The sequence below is a fragment of the Episyrphus balteatus genome, chromosome 2, assembly GCF_945859705.1.
Source record: "Episyrphus balteatus chromosome 2, idEpiBalt1.1, whole genome shotgun sequence".
NCBI classification, from domain to species: Eukaryota; Metazoa; Arthropoda; class Insecta; order Diptera; family Syrphidae; genus Episyrphus; species Episyrphus balteatus.
The window spans coordinates 14,429,413-14,451,641 of record NC_079135.1 but is presented as its reverse complement, the minus strand read 5'-3'; the positions used below and the strand labels follow the sequence as shown (position 1 = coordinate 14,451,641).

At 30.2% G+C, this 22,229-nt stretch overlaps 1 protein-coding gene across 5 annotated transcripts in view; it reads right to left on the bottom strand.

The window, feature by feature from the left end:
• Positions 1-22,229, bottom strand: part of LOC129910963 (homeodomain-interacting protein kinase 2) — a 139,322-nt gene that overhangs the window by 6,661 nt on the left and 110,432 nt on the right. For 4 of the 5 annotated variants that reach the window (XM_055988576.1, XM_055988573.1, XM_055988577.1 and 1 more), the window contains exons 3-10: positions 2,461-2,702; positions 2,079-2,399; positions 1,904-2,004; positions 1,634-1,843; positions 1,125-1,565; positions 751-1,057; positions 411-694; positions 55-266 (exon numbers count right to left, since the gene is read on the bottom strand). In XM_055988576.1, coding sequence (XP_055844551.1) covers positions 55-266; positions 411-694; positions 751-1,057; positions 1,125-1,565; positions 1,634-1,843; positions 1,904-2,004; positions 2,079-2,399; positions 2,461-2,702 — 2,118 coding nt within the window. The remainder of the gene's footprint in view (positions 1-54; positions 267-410; positions 695-750; positions 1,058-1,124; positions 1,566-1,633; positions 1,844-1,903; positions 2,005-2,078; positions 2,400-2,460; positions 2,703-22,229) is intronic. The other variant, XM_055988575.1, reaches the window with a different exon arrangement.

Below are 22,229 nucleotides of genomic sequence, written 5' to 3'. Positions count from 1 at the left end.
AAGATTTAAGATATCAAGGCGTGAACAAATAAAAGACAAGACAAAACAACTTACTGCTAGAAGATCCAGCGACGATAGCTGCACCACTACTGCCACTATAATAGTTACAGTTGTGCGAACCGTGATTGTGATATTGTGGCGAAACGTGTGCTCGATTATAACGCTGCTGATGCGGCGGCGAGCTCTCTTTAACTCGCTTCTTAACCGGCGACAGCTGATTGGCTTCCTTCTTTTCGTGACGCGGAACTCTGTAAGAATTTCCTTTACTTTAGAAAGGATGGAATATAAAAGATAATGAAATATGAATTACTGCCAGGCTATGGACCACATGGAACACTAGCTACGTAAAAAAGTGGGGGTTTTTCTGTTTTTTTTTTTTTTTTTTATGTATAAAAGGGTTAAAGACTTACACTAAATGATGCACGGGAGACTCTTTTTTGAGTTCATTACGCGGTATATTCAGGTGATGTTTGGGATAGATTTCTTCCACGTTGAGGAATGGCGCGGAATCGACAATCAACGAATGAGCTGGTGCTTGTTGGGGCCATGATGGAACTAATGCCATTTGACGACCGGTGTTGGGCCAAGCTACACCACTGGCTTGTACTCGATTTGTTAGAAGCATTCGCTGACCAGATGATGGCTCAACCATTGACACTGGCACAGGCACATTCACATATTGTTGAGGAGGAACCTAAAGAATAAGAGGTTAAAAACACATTGAAGATAGGGAATAAAGGGGGATCATACTTGTAAAGGAGGTTGCATCGCTGCACTTCCAACGACGACATGCTTGGTGGGACTCGGCATTGCCTGATAGGAGGGCGGGCATAGAATATTCGAAACCAACTGATGTTGGAAAGTATCCGTTCGACCTTGGGTATACTGACGACCAACATTACGTCCCCCATAAATTTGATAGAGACCTTCGTATGTGATGGGACGATCACGCACCAAACGCTGCACTTGACTTGTTAGTTGATTGTTGATCGTAAAGGTCATATTTTCAGTGGTATTGGGAACAAAGTTCGTGACCAATGTCGACGTTGGTTGGACTCTATGCAAATCAAAAGAAATGGTTATAAACTGTTGTCCTTAAAAAAAAATTAAGAAAAAACTCTTACGTATGGAAATCTCCACGCCGACAGACCTCCATCATTTGTACAGAGGCCTTGACATTGTTACAATAAACATAATCCACTAAATGTGTTAATCTTACAAACGAATGATTTAATGCTTCGGCAGGCGTAAGCCTTCGTTCTTGATCTATTGTTAACATTCGTTTTAATAAATCAATAAATTCTCGACGATCTGTTTTTTCGGCCAACAATTGACCACCCTCTAAATCAGTTGGTACATTAACTTGTCCAATATCATCTAAACAATTAAATATATATTTGCGAGCCTCTTTACTCTTTGTATTCGTTTCAGCCTCGTGCTCTTCTGTGGTTTTCAGTCTCCAAAAGGGGTATGTCGAATCGACGTCGCGATAGAAAAATTTCGAGGTCTTCGATGCGCTATTTAACATATGCTCGGTGGGCAGACCTTGTGTCTGTGATATGTACCTGAAATTAAAAAAAAAATTAGATTTAGATGATAGGCTTTGAGATTGAAAGTTTTTTTGGGGTCTTACCTTATTTGATCAAATTCAGACGATCCCGGATACAAGGGCCAGCCCAAAAATAACTCCGCTACCACACATCCCAATGACCACATATCGATCGCTTCGCAAAATGGCAGACCCAGGATAATCTCAGGTGCACGATAGTAGCGCGATTGTAAGTATGTATTGCACACGGTTTTGCTCACATGTGATGCACTACCAAAATCAATCACTTTGACTCTGTAAAGACAAAGCAAATGTTAAAAACTGAAGAGGTCTTAAGAAGCTGGGACAACAAACCTGTATGGTTGCCGAACAGGATCAACCAGCATAATGTTTTCTGGTTTCAAATCAGCATGAATTAATCCGAGTTGTTTAAGTTTCAACAACGCCGTTAAGACCTTATCGAAAAAGAAAAGAAAAAAAGTTTTGTAAGGTCTTAATTTTCAAAAGATTTAAAAAATATTCAGCTAACCTGCTCAAGAATCGGTCGAATATACTTCAATGGAAGCGGTGAGAATTTATTTTGTTTCAAAAAATCATATAGATTCTGTTCGAGCATTTCAAATACCAAACATGTGTGATTTTTATGTTGAAAACATTCAAATGCTCGAACGAAATTAAATTCATCGGCATTCTCTTGACTGAGACGGGACAATATTGAGACTTCAATTTGACCTTGTCGAGCATATGATGGATGATTTTTAAGAATTTTTATAGCAACAATTTCTGAGGTGCCACGTTTCCAGCATTTAACAACTTGTCCAAATGTGCCACGACCCAAAAATTCCAAAACCTAAAAAAAAAGATGACAAAGTTAAACACAAAGATGATTTTGAAGATAGTATATTTTTTACCTCATATTCAGCAGAAAGTGAATATAAAACTTCATGTTGTACTAATTGATAATCACCATCAGCACCACTACTCGACCTTTTACTGGGGGGCTGCGTATTCGCATGCCCCCCAGAGGTCGCAACTTTCGTATGCGCCGTTTTGGAAATGTTGCTGGTGTTAGTCGTGTTTGCTGTTGAGGGTGCCGTCGTGCTGATTACACCACCACCAGACTTTGAAGAGTCAACACAACCACAATCACAGTCTGAAACAAGAGAAAAAAGAAATGATTAATCATTGTAGTCTATTTCCTTGAATTGAATTGAATGTAATAAAAGATTAGATGTAATTGTATAGTCTGTATCGAGGTATTTTTACACTCTGACTCTAGGGCTAGGACTCTAAGCAAGATTTTTAAGGATTTTGTTTTCTTAAGTTAAATGGAACTTTAAAAGAGCTTTGTAGGATATAAATCTAGCAAGTTTATTTTTAAAAGTTGTATTTTTAAAAGAATATTGGTGTTGAGAAACAATTTGTAATGAGAAGTAAAGATCTTTGATGTTGAGAGTTTACCCTTACCACTTGCCGCCTCAGAAAAGACTGACGAGAAGAGATTTTATCTGAAAAAGTTCAAGGGTTGTATAGAAGATTTTGCTGTAAGTTAGGTAAGCAAAGGCGAAAAAATGAATGAATCTACTATGTATAGCTTCAATACGATGGGATTATGAGATTAATTGAAGCAAAGTGCATGGATTTGGCTGCAGTATTCAAGAAAGAGACTGACAATTTTATGAAGAATTTACTGACATAAGGATATCAAAATTCGATACAAACGTTCGACTTTTTGGGAGCAGCTATTTATGTTAAGTGGAAAATTTACAAGATAACGTTTGAAGAACCTGAATTATCTGATGTATGTATATCATAGTCGATTAAATTGAAAGCACCAAATCTTTATTTTTGATTGAAAAGTATAAGCTACTTTAACGACGGCAAATATTAAATAGTGCTGAAAAGTCAATCTTGTTATTAATTTTGTCTTTTCAAAATTTGAAACGATGCTTTTTTAAGAGAAACATTCAAAATATCTTTAGGTTCCAATTTATTCACTCTTCATTTTATTATTAAAAAATTAATATGGAATGAAATAAGTTATTGAAAGTTTGTGTTTACGACTTTGGTGACAAAAAGTGTAACGTCACAAACACTTGGTGCCCTTGGATAATTAACGAGGTTAGCTAAGACGGACGAGGTCTTGATCGGTTACAGAAATTATTGTTGCTTGTTTGCCAAAGGCCTTGCTAAGATGAAATTTAATATGGCAGACCTTCAGAAAGGGCGAGCGGGTAGAGAAGAACTTGCAATTGTTAAGTAGAATTAAGACCAAGTGATTTATATTCTCAACCATTTCGGTGCGCCCGTAGTTAATTGGCACTAGAGGAGACCGGGAAAGATTTACTTTTAAACGAACGTAAATTATATCGGCACAGAAAAAAAGTGCCGTATACAACGAACTAGAACCACCACTAGAACCAAGTTATGTATTTAGATACGTTGAATAATAATTCGTTTTGCCCCATCAGATCCTGGATTTGAGTAAGGTGCGAAATACCACTTTTTTAACTTCACACAAATCCTAGGCCTTTACGGGACAAACGGAACCGAATTCGGATGCAGCGTATCAAAATACATAATCCTAGGTGGGTCTGGTCGAATATAAATAAATTAAATTTTTTTTTGGTCTTGGACCAGTACCGGTACACACAAAAAACTAAAAATTGTATCTGAATTTGACCAGTCCCTCCTAGGGTTATGTATTTCGCAGAGCTGAATGCAAATCCCTGATTCGTTTGGCACAGTCAGGTCCTGGTTTTTAGGAAGTGGGAAATACCACTAAAAAACTTGCAATTTAGCAATTCAGTTCAACAACATACTTGCTGCTTTGAATGTCAACATGACCAGGTGATTTTAACAAAAGCCTACCAACTATGTTTGGCATTCATTGTCTATTTTTGAGATTGTGTCTGACAGTCAATAAAAACTGCTAAATTGCAAATATGCATGCGTTACTGCAAACAAGATTGGGTCTGAAATGCATCTCCATACTTTTTAACATTATTTATGACTTTCTTTTAATGGAGCACATGCGAATATTTTCTTAAATTTAAAATGCATCTCTTAAATATAAAAAACTCGCTGTTGCTATACCCATTTCTCATTATGTTGTAAATTATAATAATTAAAAACGTGTCTATTCAAAAAGAGACTATAAATATTCTTAATTGCTTGTGTTACGAGTATCAAACACACATTGTTTTATGACTTTATTTGCTCTATATGTGTTAATTTTTTTTTTGTTAATAGAAAAAAAAGGAGATAATCCTCTCCAACAGAGTCCAGAGAGAGAAATAGGGATAAAAATCAGACACATGCCATAGAAGATCATGTTCCACGCATCATCCACCACACATATAATAACAATAAAGACCAACCTATTTGACTTTTGATATAATTTTACATTAAAATACTGTTTGTTTGGAGGAACAATGGAACAAAACTGTGGCGTGTGTGAGATATGGAGATGGAGAGAGAGAAAGAGAGATGGGAAAACAGCGCCGTTTAATGAGATTATGATTAATGCGTTGTTAATCTAATTATTGCGAAACAATGTACGTATAATGAAACAAACATACACATACACACACATATTACTATAACAAGTATAAGCCCTGTAATTACCAATATATACTTATGTATCTAAGGGATGTGAGATGAAATTCAATGTTGTTTAATTAAAATTTGAATTATGGCAAATAATTTAAATGAGCTTTTGGATTCTTTTTTGCAATTAGTAATTTGATTCGAACAGACAAAAAATACAAATACAAAAATAAATGATGAATTCATGATACAACCCTGTAAGCTAAAATTATTATTATATAATGGGAAACCGGGGTATGTTTACTTTTTGTAAGTTCTTTATTGTTTTCATCATCATCATGTAGATTTTGTAGACTGTTATGATGTGTAATATATCAAGTACAATGTCACATGAAACCTTGCACTCAACAAAGCCATCAACATTGTTGCCCCACGAGAAGACATTTCAATGTCAAGGTAAGCGGCATGGTAACAGTGGCACCGGCAACCGCTACAGCAACAGAAAAAACCAACGTCGACAACGGCGACGATGAAAGAAGGCAGTAGTAGCGGCGACATTACATTATTTATACAAACAAAAGAGTGATTTATTAACTTCTCTTGCAGACATTTAAAAGGGCATCGTCGTAGCTCGTAGTTCTTAAAGGTGTTTTTTTTTTTCTGAGAATAAAATCATATTCGAAATATGTATATGCTTCAAGGACAGTTATTATAAAGAGGCTTTGTGGTCATAATTATAATGGATGTATAAATGCTCAATAATTTCAAACAAATTGAAGGAAAAAATAACTGACGCTAATGAGGTTTCAGTATGTACGTCGGTTTTTCGGTGAACGCACTAAAGTTCACAGTATTGAAAGATATGTATGTGAAAAGTCTCGAAGACGAAGAAAGAAAATTACTTTGTTTTGTTGGAATTTTAATTTTTTTTAATAAAATCAAGAACGCAATTTTATTACAATTGCTGTGAATATTTCACATATCAAATAAAGGCGTCATTGTTAAAGTCTTTCCTTAGGAGATATTAAAAAAACTTATCTGTACCAAATTTCAAGCAAAACTAAGTAAAAGAGTTTTTTTCAGAAATTAAAATTGATTTTCATTGATAAGTTATGTTTAAAAAACAAATAATTTTAAAAAATAATATGTTGGAAAATTATTGTAGGCAGATCAATCAAGTAACAAAATGAACTTTAAAATTTGTGGTGCACTTTTACGTATGCGTAATTTTTTTGTAGGCTATTTCCAATAAACCAAATTTTTATTTTCCATTTTTATTAGAAGCATTTTATTAAAAGATTGCCTAGATCTATATCCAGTTATTGTTTTACACGAATAATTTTATGTTTCCAAAACCTTGGATTTTTGGCGTTTTTTTAGATAAATGCATTAGTTATTTGTTTATTTGAATTTAATTTTGAATACTGTCCTCGAGTTCGGACCAGGTGGGGATTTGAGAATCAAAATTAAAAAAAAACCGATAGATTCCCCAATGTTCATAAGAAAATAATTTGTGAAAAAATTGTAATTGAAATTTGAATTTAATTGATCTACGAGATCTTATTTTAGTTCACTCCAAGTTCTTACCCTGATTCTGCAAAAAATGAAAAAACAAACGGTTTGGAAAATGTAAACAAATCAAAAGCGCTTGGCAATTTCAAATTTTTCAATATTTTGTGCAGAATTTTTTTAAAAATCCTCTAACTAATTTAATCAAAATTTGTTTGTAAATTTTTAAAAAAGTTCGTACCTCCTTCAACATTTTACTACAGACCAATAGGATTTTTTTTTACTTTCTTTCCTGCGATGATTGTAATTAACTCTTAAAAACATGTTAAAACAAATTAAAAAAAAAAAAACTCAATAAGAATTTTGAAAAAAACAATGTGGAATTCAAAAAGTATTTGCTTCCATTTAAAAAAAAGTAGACAGTAAAAAATAATCAAAATAAGGAGAAATATAGCTCAATCAAATTAAGACCTTCAATTATGAACCGAGTTTGGGAATTATGTCAAGAACTTATAAAAGACCGACATATTAATACAATGACCACCTCAGTGTAAAAACTTTTGCATAAAGCATTAAGTACCAAACTGTTAGAATTGATTATATTTTTTCTCATGAAGATAAATATAAACAACTTCCACAAAAGATACGAGTTCTATTTTGAAACCCGGTTAAAGCGGAAATAAATTTATAAATTTCTTCCGTCATGATTTTGCAAAAAAAAAAAAAACGTGTAACAGCTTTTTTGCGGAAGTTTTTTTTTTTTTTTTTTTTTTTTTTTTTAATTTATTTGTCAAACATTCAACAGCAGCAAATTGCTTAGTAATTCTAATCATTTGCCAGTCAGGAAACTTGACTTTTATAATCCTCTTTACAAAAGAACTACTACATCAAATAAGTTTGTGTATATAAAAAATTATGCCGACTAAACACACTTTTAACGCATAATTATTATTTTAACCTTCGTAGTATATTAAAAAAAAAAACTTAACTTTCAAAAGCGCGTGTATTTTCTCAAGAGTTTGCCTTCGTAATATAAAAAAAAATATAAATACAAAAAAACACATTCTCTTTCTTACTACTCTCTTCATATCAACATCAAAGTTGGCCTAGATTATCTTTTCACAAAATCTCAGGCCTAAATTGCTGTCATTTTTATTTATTTATTTTTTTTTATTTTGTATTCTTTTTCATCGTCAATGTTGCTTTTGTGCTTGTAACTTTTTGATGCGTGTAGAAAAACGAAATGAAAAAAATGCGTATGCGAACATGACGAAGTCAATTCAGCTTGAAGAGAAAGTTACAAACAAAAATATACCTACAAAAAAAAAAAAAAAACAGAAAAATTTATATTAAAAACATGCCTCAAGGTGGCGTTCAGTGTCTATTCAGTCAATAGCGCTCGCATTATATTGTCTACTTCGCATAATGCACAGCACACACACGTTATTAACAAAATCATACTTGAGTGCGACACGGGAGGCGTTAGTTTAATTTATACGAAACAAAAATACAGTAAAACCTCGTAAATTCGAACATTTACAAAGAGTTCTAATTTAATAATTTCACAAAGGAAATTAGGTAAACAATAAAAAAAAAATTAAAAAGTTTACAGTCTCCGTTCATATAACTGGTGTGTGATAACAATTTTAAGGGTGTCAAGTGTCCCAAAATTGTTTTTCGTAAATATTTCGATAACGGTTAGTTTAAACGAAAATACCTTAAATCTAATATGTAGCCTTTCTATTTTCATACAAAAAGTATCTTATTCCTTCTTTATAGCGATGGGAATTATCTGGAAAAAACGCCATCCTTGATTGAATTAACTAAAAATGTCCGTCCGATAAATCGTACCTCTCCTGTTTGTAGAAAAAAAAACTAACTTTATCCATAAAAAGCAGAAATACATATAATTTATATAAAAATTTTTACGAGTGCATATATATTTATTTATTTTTATTTTGTTTACAAAATCATGAGACAATTAGTTATGCTTCAAGTTAAAACTAGTTTCGCTGTTTATAGAAAGTTGAAGGCCAGTTTGATGACACACTATTATTTACGACAAAGTCAATAGCATACAGTACCTACATACCTGTACTGTAATCTCTATACACGATTTATTTTAATTTTTTTTTAATTTAACTAAACAATGAAAATTAATTTTAATTGCGTGGTGTAATGGTTTATTTATAATGTATTTTTTTTTTTTTTTTTCTTATACATACCTTCTGATTCCGGATGTTTTTTTGTTTGTTCGTTTGTAGGTGAAAGGAAGGCTAATATGCTGCTGTTATTAGAATTAATCTTATTGTTTATCATAAAAATATGAGAAAAAGAACAATATTCAGTAGAAAGTTCACTTTGAAGTTCTTTTGCGGATGTTTATTATGTAGAAGTACAAAGTGGTAATTATATTTTATATGAATAACAATTTCAAACTTAAGTCTTTTTTTCTAAAATCCTAATTTTTTTTTTTTTTTTTTTTTTGATTAAAATCGAAAGAACCATTTTTGTCTCTAGAAGGATATCACCAAAACTCTTAACTACCAGGTGTGAAATAAATCGCTTTAGTTATTAATTCTGCAGCTCGAGATAGAGAAAGGCAGACAGACAGAATTGTGAGATCCACATTTTCCGCATTCTATATCTCGAAGGGAAGCACCCGAAACTTTTACTTATGTCTGCTATCTTTTTTTTGTATAAACTGTTTTCTGATTGATGGTTCGGAAAATCTTTTACAATTTTGTTATAGTTAAAAAAAAATTAATATGTACTAGGTACTATTTAATTTTCAAGAAAAAAAAAAAGATCACTATGGCGTATACGTACTTTTTTCTATTCAAATTTGATTTTACATTTTTTTAAACATGAAAACTTTCCTAAATCAGTGTTAATCCTATGTTTTCAGTTTCAATAAAAACATTCTGTTGGGCAGAAAATATACTTCTAACATCCCTTCAAAGAAACCTTATAGGACCATACAAGTTGTAGGCAACACATGTGTGACTTTCAAATAACAGGTAAAGTTCATTAAAAAAAAAAAATAGTATAAAAAAAAGCTGGTTTTATTTTCCTCTTTAAGGCGGAATTCTTTGATTTGTTGATGTGTTTTCCATTAAATACCTACTTTAATTCAACTATTATTATTTACTGTTATCAAAAATTTCCAGAAATTCTATTATAAAAACAAATATAGAAATTCGCTAAAACACAAATTTTCTAAGTAATTTTAATTTAAGCCAAATACCTACCCACTCAGTTTCATTTTAAATGGAATATTCATAAAAAATCATTTTGCGTGGAAATTTCAGCAGTTCATTCCAAAAACTTTTACCTGCAAAAATTTAAGTTCTTTAAACCTACCATGTACCCATTTTTACTTGCGATATAGGTACTATAATATCAAGTTATGCATTCGTACAAAAAAAAAAGTTGAGATAACATTTTTCCATGATATTACCATGGTAGAGAATGCCAAAAAAGGGGGTCCCGGAAGTCCGTCTGTCTGTCAGTCTGTCTGTATAAGGAGCTACAGCCTAAACGGATGGACCGATTAATGTCAAACTTGGTATGTAGCGTTATTTGGCGACTCTCCATAGGGGTTTTTGGAATTAATTTTGTTGGACCAAAAATAACGGTACCTGTCATATATTGATTTTAGTAAAGTTGAAATTGCTCAAAAACGGCTCCAACGATTTTGTTCAAAAAATGCAAATGTTAGTTTTAAGACAAGGTCTATCTTCTAATGAATTTTTTTTTTTTTTGAAAATCATTATTAACGGTACCTGCCATAGAACCGTTTTTTTTTTTAAATCCTATTATCTCCGAAACTGCTTATTCGATTTCAACGAAACTTTTTGTGAAGAAGCATTTACATTATTTAAATATAAGAAAAAAATAATTTTTGGATTTCAAAAAAAAATTTGAAAACTTTTTTTTGAAAAATCAAATTTTCGAAAACGGGATATTAAATTTTTTGAAATTATGTTTCTAGATGTTGATTAGTGTTTTCTACAAAATGGCATACCAATTTTATTTTAAAACTTTTTTTCCAAAAAATTATTTATAAAAATTAGTTTTTTTTTAAAACGACTCTAACGATTTTGAAATTTTTTTTTCTAAAAATGCATCTTAATATATCAATCAAAACTGCATACTTGTTTTGAGGGGCAATTTGATTTCAGATTTAATATTATTAAAAAAAAAAAAAACGAATTTTATTTTTTTTATTTATTTTTCTGTACCCATATAGTAGGTACCTACATTTTCCAAATATCTATATAAAATATCTTAAAAATTTAAGCAACTTGAACTCTAAGAGCAAGTTCGTGCGACCCAGTCGTGCATTTTATTTCTTTGGTAGTATGGCTCTCGTTACACATTGCTGGAACGCATTAAATTTTTATTTAACGATGTGAAATAGACTGTTAAAATTCCAAAAATTTCTACTATCGAAATTTTTTCGTAGAAATTTCAATTCAAAATTTAAACAAAAAAAAAAAAAAAGAGAGAAACGAATCAAACTTTTTGTATATTACATCGAAAAGCCTAATTGTGATGGAACGAAGGCTGCTTTATTAATCTGTTAATGATGTACTCAAAGTTGAAAAGTGCAATTACGTACAAGCTTTAATGTTACTACATATTTGAAAATACATGTTCCATCACAGAGATTTATTCCACTGAATTTATTCATTTCTGAATATATCAAAAAAAACCATCAATCGATGCGTGGTACTTTTAAATGAGATTTCGCTGTATACTGTATTTGACTTGGACTTTAAATGGTTGAAATTATTCCTATCAGTGAATTCTCGGAAATGACAAAATATCAAAAGAATTTTTTTTACGAAGAAGTAATTATCACATTAATTTCGCCTACGAATGAATTTTATAAAATTGTTGAAATTGTTTCGATTGCGATTAATTCTATGAATTGGTTATATCATTAAATTGACAATTCTGTCAAATTTTAATGTGATAATGAAGTATGTGTAAAGAAAAATCAACATCTGACATATTTAATTGTCAAATTGGCTATCTTTTGTGTTCATTCACCATAAAACATTTTATTCTTTTTTATGTTCCGCCACAAAGAAGATATAATCACAGCATTTAACATAGATTTTCAACTTTTTTTTTTTCATTTTAATGAGAAATTATGTCGATTACATGTTCTGTGTGTTATTTTACTTTACTCAAAGGTGCTTCTATTCACATCGACTGATGCTCTCTATTTTCTAATCGGAACATGAACCAACTGAACACACATGATCATCATTATCACTATCACGGTTTGATGGAAGAATATCTCAATTAAATTATTATAATCTCATCCAGACGGGTAGTAGTGAAGTGAATGCTGTCGATTCTGGAAATAATCAATCAGTGCTCGCTGACTGACCACACCAGAGTCCAGGCCAGATCGACACTTTTCTCTTTTCCTCTCTTCGCCAGCTTAGTTAAACTAAGTGTGTTGTGTTCATCATCAACTAGTACGAGGAGTAGTATACTCTGATTGACGCCACGAAGGCGATACTTAAAGTTAATACCAGGAAGCAGTTGATTGTTGTTATGAATAAAATAACCATGAAGTGTTCTGTTGTGTTGCGCGGTGCGGCAACTTTTGCCGACATCAAACTGTTTGAAGACGTGAAGACGACCAAGTCATTTACGCGACCAAAAGAAAAAAAGAGCCAAGAAAAAAGAAAAGAAAAGTCATTGACAGTAGTTTTGCTGTGTTTTGTGTTGCTTGGAAAATCCGCAATTTAAAGAAAATAAAAAGAAATACCCGACGACGTTTTTTTTTTTTTTTTTGTACCTACTCTAACTGCGGAAATAACTTGCGTGGTTTTTCACAATTTCCACGAAACAAAAAAAAAAAAAAAAATAAGAAAAAGAAAACACAAAGAAATTCCTACCCGAGGGTATGTTTAAAAAAAATGTCACAATTTATAGCACCACAGAGGCATGCCACCACCCCACCATAAACCACGCTGAGTTGGAGTTTTCATTTTGCCTGCTATGGGTTTTTTTTTACTTTACTTTTCTTTTATCGATCTGTCATGAGTTATTGTTCCCTTATTTGTAGTCTCGCTTTTTCCAAGAACCTGAAAATTGATCATTTATCAAGATACCAAGATACCTGTTAAAGAAAAAAACAAAAACCCAACCCCACTCTACATTAAATGAATATGGCACTTCAGGGAAGAAGAAGCAGAATATTTTGCACTAAGTTTCGGTTGAAAGATTTTCAAAAAGCATCATTTTACACCGAAAACTCAAAGTAAAAAAAAAAGTATTGAAGAAGAAATATTTTGCAATGAGGAAGATACTTTTTCACAAAAAAAAAAAAAAATGAAAATATTTTTGTGTGTTGCCAAGTTACATGGCAGCTTCAGAGCTCTCAAAATTCTATTTTAACCCAAACGAGCACAGAACTATACCAAGAGGGAAAAAAAATGATGAGGTTGCACACGAAGAGGCGCATGTAAGTTTTGCCTGACTGACACGTAAAAGAATTTTTCTCAAGACGAAAATAATATAATTGGGGTGTTTTTTCTTTATTTTTTTTTTAACTTAATTTAAAATTCAGAGATTCGTGAAAATTATTAAAATTATACGCACAATTTAGATACTTAACTGCGAATTGAATATGCAAAATAATGAAGAAAATTATCAACGTGAAGAGGTATGTATATTTTTATTATCATGACCAAGTCATGGAGAGGAGCTTTATGTGTATATTTTTTTTTTTTTGACTTTATTATGATTGGTAATTTATTTTGGGAAAAATGATATTTTTACTGAATTATATTCAACGAAAACATAATCCTTAAATTAAAACATTATTTTCTTCTCTGTTGTGTGTGCCTACAGGAGGATTTGATATACATATTTACGAGCTCTTCACTGATTTTAAATATTTGGAACCCAAATAAATTTTGCTTAACAAATTTAGGATAGTTTTCTTTTTTTAAGTAGCTAGGTAATTTAATTTCTCAAAAACCAATCAATTTCAACTTTAACTCGCATAGAAAATGAAAATGTTATTGACCTGCTATACTTTGAAGCAGATTAGATACTTTGAAATAAGAACGCATCCCTCTTAACAATAATGATTAACTATTTAAGTGATAAAGTTAGTTATGTTCTAAACAAACAAAAAATAGTACGCATACACCACAGTGACCTAACTATACAAAAAAAAAAGAATTGAACTACTATAAAGATTTTTTTTTTATATAATTAAATATTTCAACAGCCGATAAGTTATTTCATGTAAATATTTTGAAAAGTGAATATATGCTTTCCAAATTTTTTTTTTTTGGTGCATAAAAATTTGTCCTTATTGAATCTCACTTTTCATGATAAAAAGTACAAATTAGTGCAAAAGAAGTCAAATTTTTTGCCTTTTTTGAAAAAGTTGTTCAAAACTTAGTGTTGTTTGCAAGAATTTAATTTTTTTTAATTTATTATTTTTCTATATTATTCACCCTTTAGTTTTCCTGATAAAAATTTCAAAAAAATGCTTTATTATACAAAAGTGGAGTGCCAAATTGGTGTTTGGACTTGACCAATTCTGCTCGTTTTTGTTTCAATTTTTTTAGTCTACTAAAATTAATTTTTACTACATTCAACAATATCTCCAGACATTACTATCTAAAATTGTTAAGAAATTATTTCAAAATTCGGTCGTATTTCAGCTTAATAAAATTCCAAAGCTAAGCACTGTTAAATTTGTGGTTTTTTTTACTGCCCTTACAATTTCATCAAAAGTTTCAACAAATTGGAATCAGGGCCTTGTGCTGGACTACGCCATTGTCTAAAATTTCTGATTTCCGAAGCAATATTTGACAATTTTAAAGGTTTTCTTGGGGTTTTCATCTAGCTGAAAAATTGTATCAGACAACACGTAGTCTTCTGTTGCCAAAAAACTTGGTAAATATGTATAGAGATTTATTACAGGGTAATAAGACTTAAAAGTTGCTAATATTCTGAAAATTCTAAAAAAAAATGTTCCTTAGTTTTTTTTTTAATTGGACTACATATTGAGACTAATTAACAGCTTACATAATACCTAAGAAGATTCTTAAACATTTGTCCAAGCATGTAAAAGAAAGCGAGAAATTAAAAATTAAATGGTTCTATTAGTAGAGTAACTAAAGCAAATTATTAGGGAACCCGGCCGAACAGCTCTGATTTTGAAGATTTTTTTTTCAAACGTAGGTAATTAAAAATACTTTAAAGTCTATAAATTAAAAATTGCCGGTGTTGCCGTATTGTTTTTTAAAATTAAAATTAAATTTTTTTTGAACAAAACCATTTTTTTTGCTTAAATTTCATAAATCAAATAATAGCAAAAGATTCTCTAGGTAATTTAAGGAAAATATATAAAAGGCAGTAAGGGACAATCTTCCATCGTTTAAGCGATAAATGCAATTTTCTAACATTCTGACCTCAAACACAAAAAAAATATTTTGAAAACAACGGCAACACCTACAATATTTTAAAATACATTTTTAAAAAGCCAGAAGCTCATTCTTATCTCTTTAATTTAAATCCACTAAATTTAATCAAGGCTTTTTGAAAAAATGGTCCTCAAATTCAGAATTAAAAAAAAAAAATATTATTAGAAAAATTTAAAATGACTTTTTTCCAAACTTTTTCTAATAAAATATGAATTTAAAAAAAAAAATGTTTGGCCATAAATATTATCAGTTGAATTTCGAAGCAAAAAAGGTAAAATATATCACACTTTTGAAAAAAAAATGAAAAATTACTTCATTTTCAATGGTTTTTTTTATTAAAACTGAATTTTTGCATTGAAATAATTAATTTTCTCAAAGACTGTGGTAAATAGGAACTTTAAATTTTTGCTATTTAACTTTCAACAGTAAGGGTTATTAAATGAATAAAAAATAATTTTATGTTTAGATGTTAAACTTAAAAAAAAAAAATAAGTTACATTTTTTTTTCAAAACTTTTATTAAAAAAAGTTCTTCGAAAATGAAATACTTTTTAATTTTTTTCATAAACCGTAATACATATTGACATTTCCTTTTATAATTTGAAATCATAATAAATGCGGCCAAAAAAATTTGAAAATAAATGCATTTTAAAAACGTTTAAGTTTAAAAACGACATGTTAAAATTTTTTCAATAATTTTTTTTTTTCAAAATCTGAGTTCAATTACCATTCTTTCAAAAGCCGTTCATTCAATTTACTTAATTTTAATTTTACATATATGACTAAGCTTCTAGCTTTTAAAAAATGTATATTTGAATATTGTAAGTGTTGCCGTTGTGTTCAAATATTTTTTTTTGTGTTTGAAGTCAATTAATAAGAAAATTGCATCTATCGCTTGAACTATGGAAGATTGTCCCACACTCCCATATATTTCTTTTCCTTGAATTTCCTAGACAATCTTTTGGCATCAATTAATTTATGAAATTTAAGAAAAAATTTTGAAAAAAAAATTGTTTTTGTTCACAAAAAACTTCAATTAAATTTAAAAAATCAAAACGGCAACGCCGGCAATTTTTAATCTATAGACTTTAAAGTATTTTTAATTACCGACGTTTGAAAAAAAAGATCATCAAAGTCTAAGCTGTTCGGCCGGGTTCCCTAATATTGCCAATTTTTGAGCTTTAGTTACTCCACTATATAACAGATACTAATAATAACAGTTTTGAAATTGTTTCACTAAAAAATAAAATTTATCAAATTTTCTTTTTTTTCTTTGATGGTTTTATATTGCCATGAATTAAGGTTGAAATTTTCATAACTTTAAAAACTTATTTAAACAAAATCTCGAGTTTTTAAACACCATTCAGTAAGTTTAAGTTGCCTCTTGGGTTTCCTTTGTCTTCAATATTTCATTAAAAATTAAATAACAGCTGATGGTGTTTTATTTCCTTTTCAAAAATATATGGTTAACATACACAACTTAAAATCAATAAAAAAAAAAAAAAAAAAAAAAAAAAAAATCTCAAAAACAAAATAACGTCCTCTTTAACAATTTTAAACAAAAAGCCTTTCATTTGCTCGTATTTCATTAATACTCAAACATACATCAGTGTATTGTATTAAATTCTTCTCCTAGAACGAACCATCATCATACACCGAACACCGCCATCATCATCATCATCATTGTTAACAATTAAAGTGGAACAAGAATTGGAGTGATTTTTCAACTCGAAATTTTTTAACCTCCCCAATGCAGTTCGTTGCCACTATTTTACCCGAGATTCTCTTCACTAGCAACTCGTATATGAGGTTGACGTTGACGTTGACGATATGGCGGCGGAGGCATTAAATTACATTGACATCAAATTGAAATGTGCACTACAATATGTGAGCTGTGTGGATTTTTCTATTTAAATTGTGTATCATTGTCGTTCTTCGTCGCCGTTGTTGCTTCGTACACGTATCTGATGGATTTCAACAAAATGTAGCAACCACACACAAAATGTAAACGGCCGCGATATAATTCCATGGAATAATATACTTTTTTTTTGCTTGTTTTCTTGCGTTTTCATTGATGTATTTATGGTTTGATAATCAAGGCGGATCTTAAACAAATGAGGGCCTATGATGGATGAAAAAAAAAAATTAAAAAGATACTTATTTTGCACTCGCGCAACGGCCCCCTAACAAATAGTGCCTGCAACACAAACTTTAATATGTCTCAAACAAATCCAAAGATGGCACTGATACTCACGCTTTTATATTCTTCAAACTCTTAGAAACAAAGTTTGCAATTTAAAATTCAGTATGGCATTTGTATGTACGAGAGTACTCTAATAGAACGAAGTCAAGTCGCAGTCTCGCGCTTTGTATCTTGAAGGCAATAAACTTCGTTTGCTCTGTATAATTAATTGATTCTATTTCGTTGCTATTTTGTTCTTTTTTTGATAAAAGAGTTTGTGTAATCGAGAACATCGAGCATGTGTGTTGTATAGTCTAGGTCTTCTCTTATAAGTCATTCAACATGAAAAAAACATAAGAGGGCGAGGAGGAGAGATATAGCGAGTATCTACTTGTTGACGAGCTGTGTTATTAGTGTGTTTCCATATAGGCACATATCATCGCACTTAACAAAGTTTCAAGTGTCACAAAGAAAATGTTTAATTAAATAGAAACAAAAACAATGAGGGTTTCAAAATACAAAAAGAAAGAAAAAAAAAACAAAGACAAAGAAAATGTAAACCGGCGCCATTGAAAATGACGAGGAGTGTATCGTATACATTGAAAATTGTGGTGAGAAATCAATTTTTTAAGGAAAACTACATATAAGGAAACAGTTAAATTAGACTAAATTAGATTAAACTGTCAATTTTTGTAAGAACGAAGATAATTTTTACAAATTAAAATTTTGACATAAGGGAAAGTAAGTATATACTGACGCGAAAGATTAGATTAGATTTTTACAGAATTAAAATTGACTACACAAATCCTATTAGGGGTTTTATCTCCAGAGATATTCTTAAAAAATATATTTTGAAAAATGAATAGAATTGCAACCGGAATTGCAACAGAAAAGAACTTAATTTTAGAATTTTTTACATTCCATCTCATCGAAATCAACCTGAATTTTCATTTGTTTGACATTTTCCTTTATAAAGAACAGAGGAGATATTCATACATCGATATTCAATAGTAAGAAATTATTACACTTGTTTTCAATTTTCTACTACTACTTTTGAGCAAAAACTGAAAGTCATCAGCAAATTTGAAGAATGGCATCAAAAAGGATACTGGGGCTCACTCAATGTTAAATCAAGTGAATGAATTGTTGTTTTAAAAATAACAAGTTTTCAACTTTTTATAAATAGAAAAAGATTTTCTATTTGATTTGAAAATCATTTCCTTTTTGGTAAAAAAAAAAACAAAAAAAAAACATTTTTGTTCATATAATATTCATAATATTGTAAGACGACGCACATAGGAGTATTGTCATCAAAAACCTGGCCATAATTATTTTTCGTGGTTTTTGTTATTATTTCTGTTTAAAATGAGTATTTCTGCAAGAAAATACAATATAAACCTAGTTTTTGTTATTTTTATTTTTTTACCAAAAACTAAAAAAATTGATTAATGGCCTGTACTCCGCCTGTCGACATTATTTTTCTCAACATTTTTTCCTCATCCCTAATACGCATTTCTCAGTTTTTTTTTCTCTCTTCCCCAACCTTAACTAAGATCGCCCAAAATAAAATACACATCAGTAAATTTAATTTAAAAATAAAAAACGTTGCATAAAGTAAGCAGTATTTTCTATCAGAAAGTGAAAAACTAATTGACCCTCAATTCTCTAAAGAGCACGTAAGAGCACACAATTTTTGGTGCATTGTGTTAAAGAATATATAAAACAACTCATAAGTTTCAATTCATCGCAGAATAACGGGGTATACTAAAACAAAATCATTAAAGTTCAAATAATAACTTACCAAAAATATCAACTTTTTAGATACTAGTTCTAAGCCCGAATTTAAATAGAAAAAACCATCTAACATTTTCAAAACTTTATTAATATCGTTAATAAATAACTGAAGAAGAATTCTCCATTTAAATTTTTTTTTTTTTTTCATTTCTATCACAACACTTCGATATCGCATATAGAATAACACTTACCAAAAAACTTCGAATTCAAATAAAAATGAGGTAGATGTAACAATTAACTTTGAACTCATTTTTTAACAAGACACGATCGAAAAACAAAAAAATGAGTGCAGCATATTGACACAGGTTTATTTTGCACCCACTTTGCCAAACTTTTTGGTGTCAATTTTGATTTTCAGAAAATCGACTTATGACCAGGTTTTTACTGCAAATACTCCTATGTGCGACATGACGAAAGCTTTTTTACAACGATTTTTAGTTTTTTAAAAATTGATTTTAAATCTTGAATATTAATAATATTGAATATTTGTAAAAAAAAAAAAACAAAAAAACATTCATCCTGGGATACGAATTTAGAACAGTACGAGAGAGAGAAGCAATCAACATATCACTTAAGCTAAACGATAAATTAAATTATATAGGGAAACTTTTATCCATAAAACCTGCTTATAGGATTTATAATAATAATGTTTCAATTTGCTAGCTTCATTTTGTTATTTGTTTGCGTTTTAAGATACAAAATATTGCATATTGGTTCAAATTTCTTATTCAATTATCCCACTGCATCACCATCATACTCCTATAACATACAATGTAAAATCTATCAACATTGATTTTTATGAGTTGTAATTTTTTTTTTTTTCTTCTCAAATGGCAACATATTTTTTTCCACCCATCTAGTCTAAAGGAATCGATAGATATTTACGACTTGACCATTACAGAAAATGAACATAATCGATTTATAGCTTCACCTTGTTGGCTTGGATAGCTGTTAGTCCTTCTCTCGTGCGAGTATATTATACCATTTTTCCTATACAGTTCGTGTGGTTAACTTTTTAATTAAAATCTAAAACCATTTCTACAACTAGCCAACCAACCAACGGAATACAATGTAAAGAATTACTTTGTTTTGTAACTGACATTGTAAACAATGTGATGTGTCAACTGCTTTTTTGTATTATTTTTTTTCGTTTTATTTTTTTTACTTTATGTGGTAAAAGGCTACTTATTGTTGGTGGTTAGTAGAAGTGGAAGGTCTTTTTAAGATCAAGGTTGTCCATTTAAAAAAAAATAAAACACAAAACAATAGTTGAAAGCATTTAAATTTTTATTTAAGGATTCAAATGAGGACTTTTTTACGACTTTTTTGTGTTCGTGTTTAAGTTCAATTCAGCACCTGTAGTTAAAGATCTTTCGGACTAAAGTTTTGGCAGTAATAAAAGCTATTAAAAATGGTTGCAATGAAGGCAATACCACATTTCTGTTAAGACTTCTAAATACTTTAATTGATTTTTAAATTAAAGAAAATTGATCCCTTTTTTCCCTTCATTCTTACAGACTTATTCTGATACTTTTTTCCACCCACCCACCTACTCAAACTCCTTACAATGTTAATAGATAAAATTGATTTACGTCACAGTATCAATATTCTTCAATACTTTTTCCTTTTTTTTTTTCTTTTTCTAAAAATACGTTTTCCATTAAATCTATAAATAATATTTATTTCTATCAGCAAGCACTTTGCCCGTCGTCGTCATCGTGTCTTTTTTTTTTTCATCTTCTTATTTTTAATTTAAAGCTTAATTTAAAATTTACCTTTAAATATTTCTTCACCCTTCATTTAAATTTTTTTCCAATTTTTGTTTTTGTTTTTATACAAAAATAGTTTCGGGGATATCCTAGGTGGTGTCCCCTCCCTCTACTTTAAAATTGAAATTTACCTGGCGACGAAAAAAAAAAAAAAAATTGCTCAACTCAAAAATTGCCTCTCTCTTCAAATCATCCAATTTCCCTACTAGCTACTGGCCTTTGTGAGATCCTGCTACTTCACCACTATACTACACCTATCATGTCACTAAAGAATTTCACTATATACACATACCTACCCTTCATTCAAACTGCCACCCACTTGCCCCCCTTTTTTTTTGCTCTATACACCTTCGAATGAGTGATGCCCGGCTCTCAGTACTTTATGGTTTTATTTTGTCTTGTTTTTTTTTTGTTTTGCTTTCGTTTAATATTAAGTTTTGTTTGTGTAAAGCGATGGCATGAGTGAAAAAAAAAATATTCTTTATTTTCTTTTTAAGAAAAAATAAAAAAAAAGAAACAAAATTGAAGTGAAGCAAAACCCATTAAGTTATGCAACCTTATACAATGTGCACTGCTCGTAGTTTTAGTTTTTTTTTTTTTTTTGTTATTGTTTTGTTTGTAAAAATGTAGCATTGGGGACACTGCACTCACTCGTCGTTCGGTTCTAAGCGCGGCGTTTGTTGTTCTTTGCTTTTGAAAAAAAAAAATAAACACATTGTGTTATTGTGTAGCCAACCCACACAATAAAACAAAACGATGTAATAATCAGAAAAAAAAAAAAAACTAGAAAACATAAGACACTGAGGGTGCAGGGTTACCATAGTGATTATTTAATTGAAGGACATTTTATTATTTTTTTTTTTTTTTACTTGTCAAAATATGAATGGGAGTAAAAATCCATGTGAGTTTAATGGAATTAATTAATTAATAGAAACCTACACTCAAATAAAGCTCATAAATTGGCTATGGTGGAGTAGCGTTTTAGAGAATTGAATTGTTTAAATTTCGATGATGCATTTTATTTATTGGTTTGAAACGAATGGATCTATTTTTAAAGTAATTATTGCCTTAGCACTTGAATACAGAATGCAGGGTTACGGAAATAACATAAAAAAATTGTTTTTTATTGACTCTTTAGGCAAGAAATAAAGTAAACTAATAAGCATCCAAATGAATTGTTAAAAATTTAAAAATTTAATTTGCAGTACAAGGCTTGGGCTTGTTCTTCTTCTGGATAGACACTTAAATTGAATTAATGCAAAATGTTTTATGTGATATTTCCCTTGTTTTAAGTCTTAAACATGGTGACAATTAAATTAGAAATTAATTTCATTCTATAACTCCACAAATAAAAAAAGTCTTTTTCATTAATTTTGTCCTTGTTGTGGGAAAAACTCTAACCAAAAT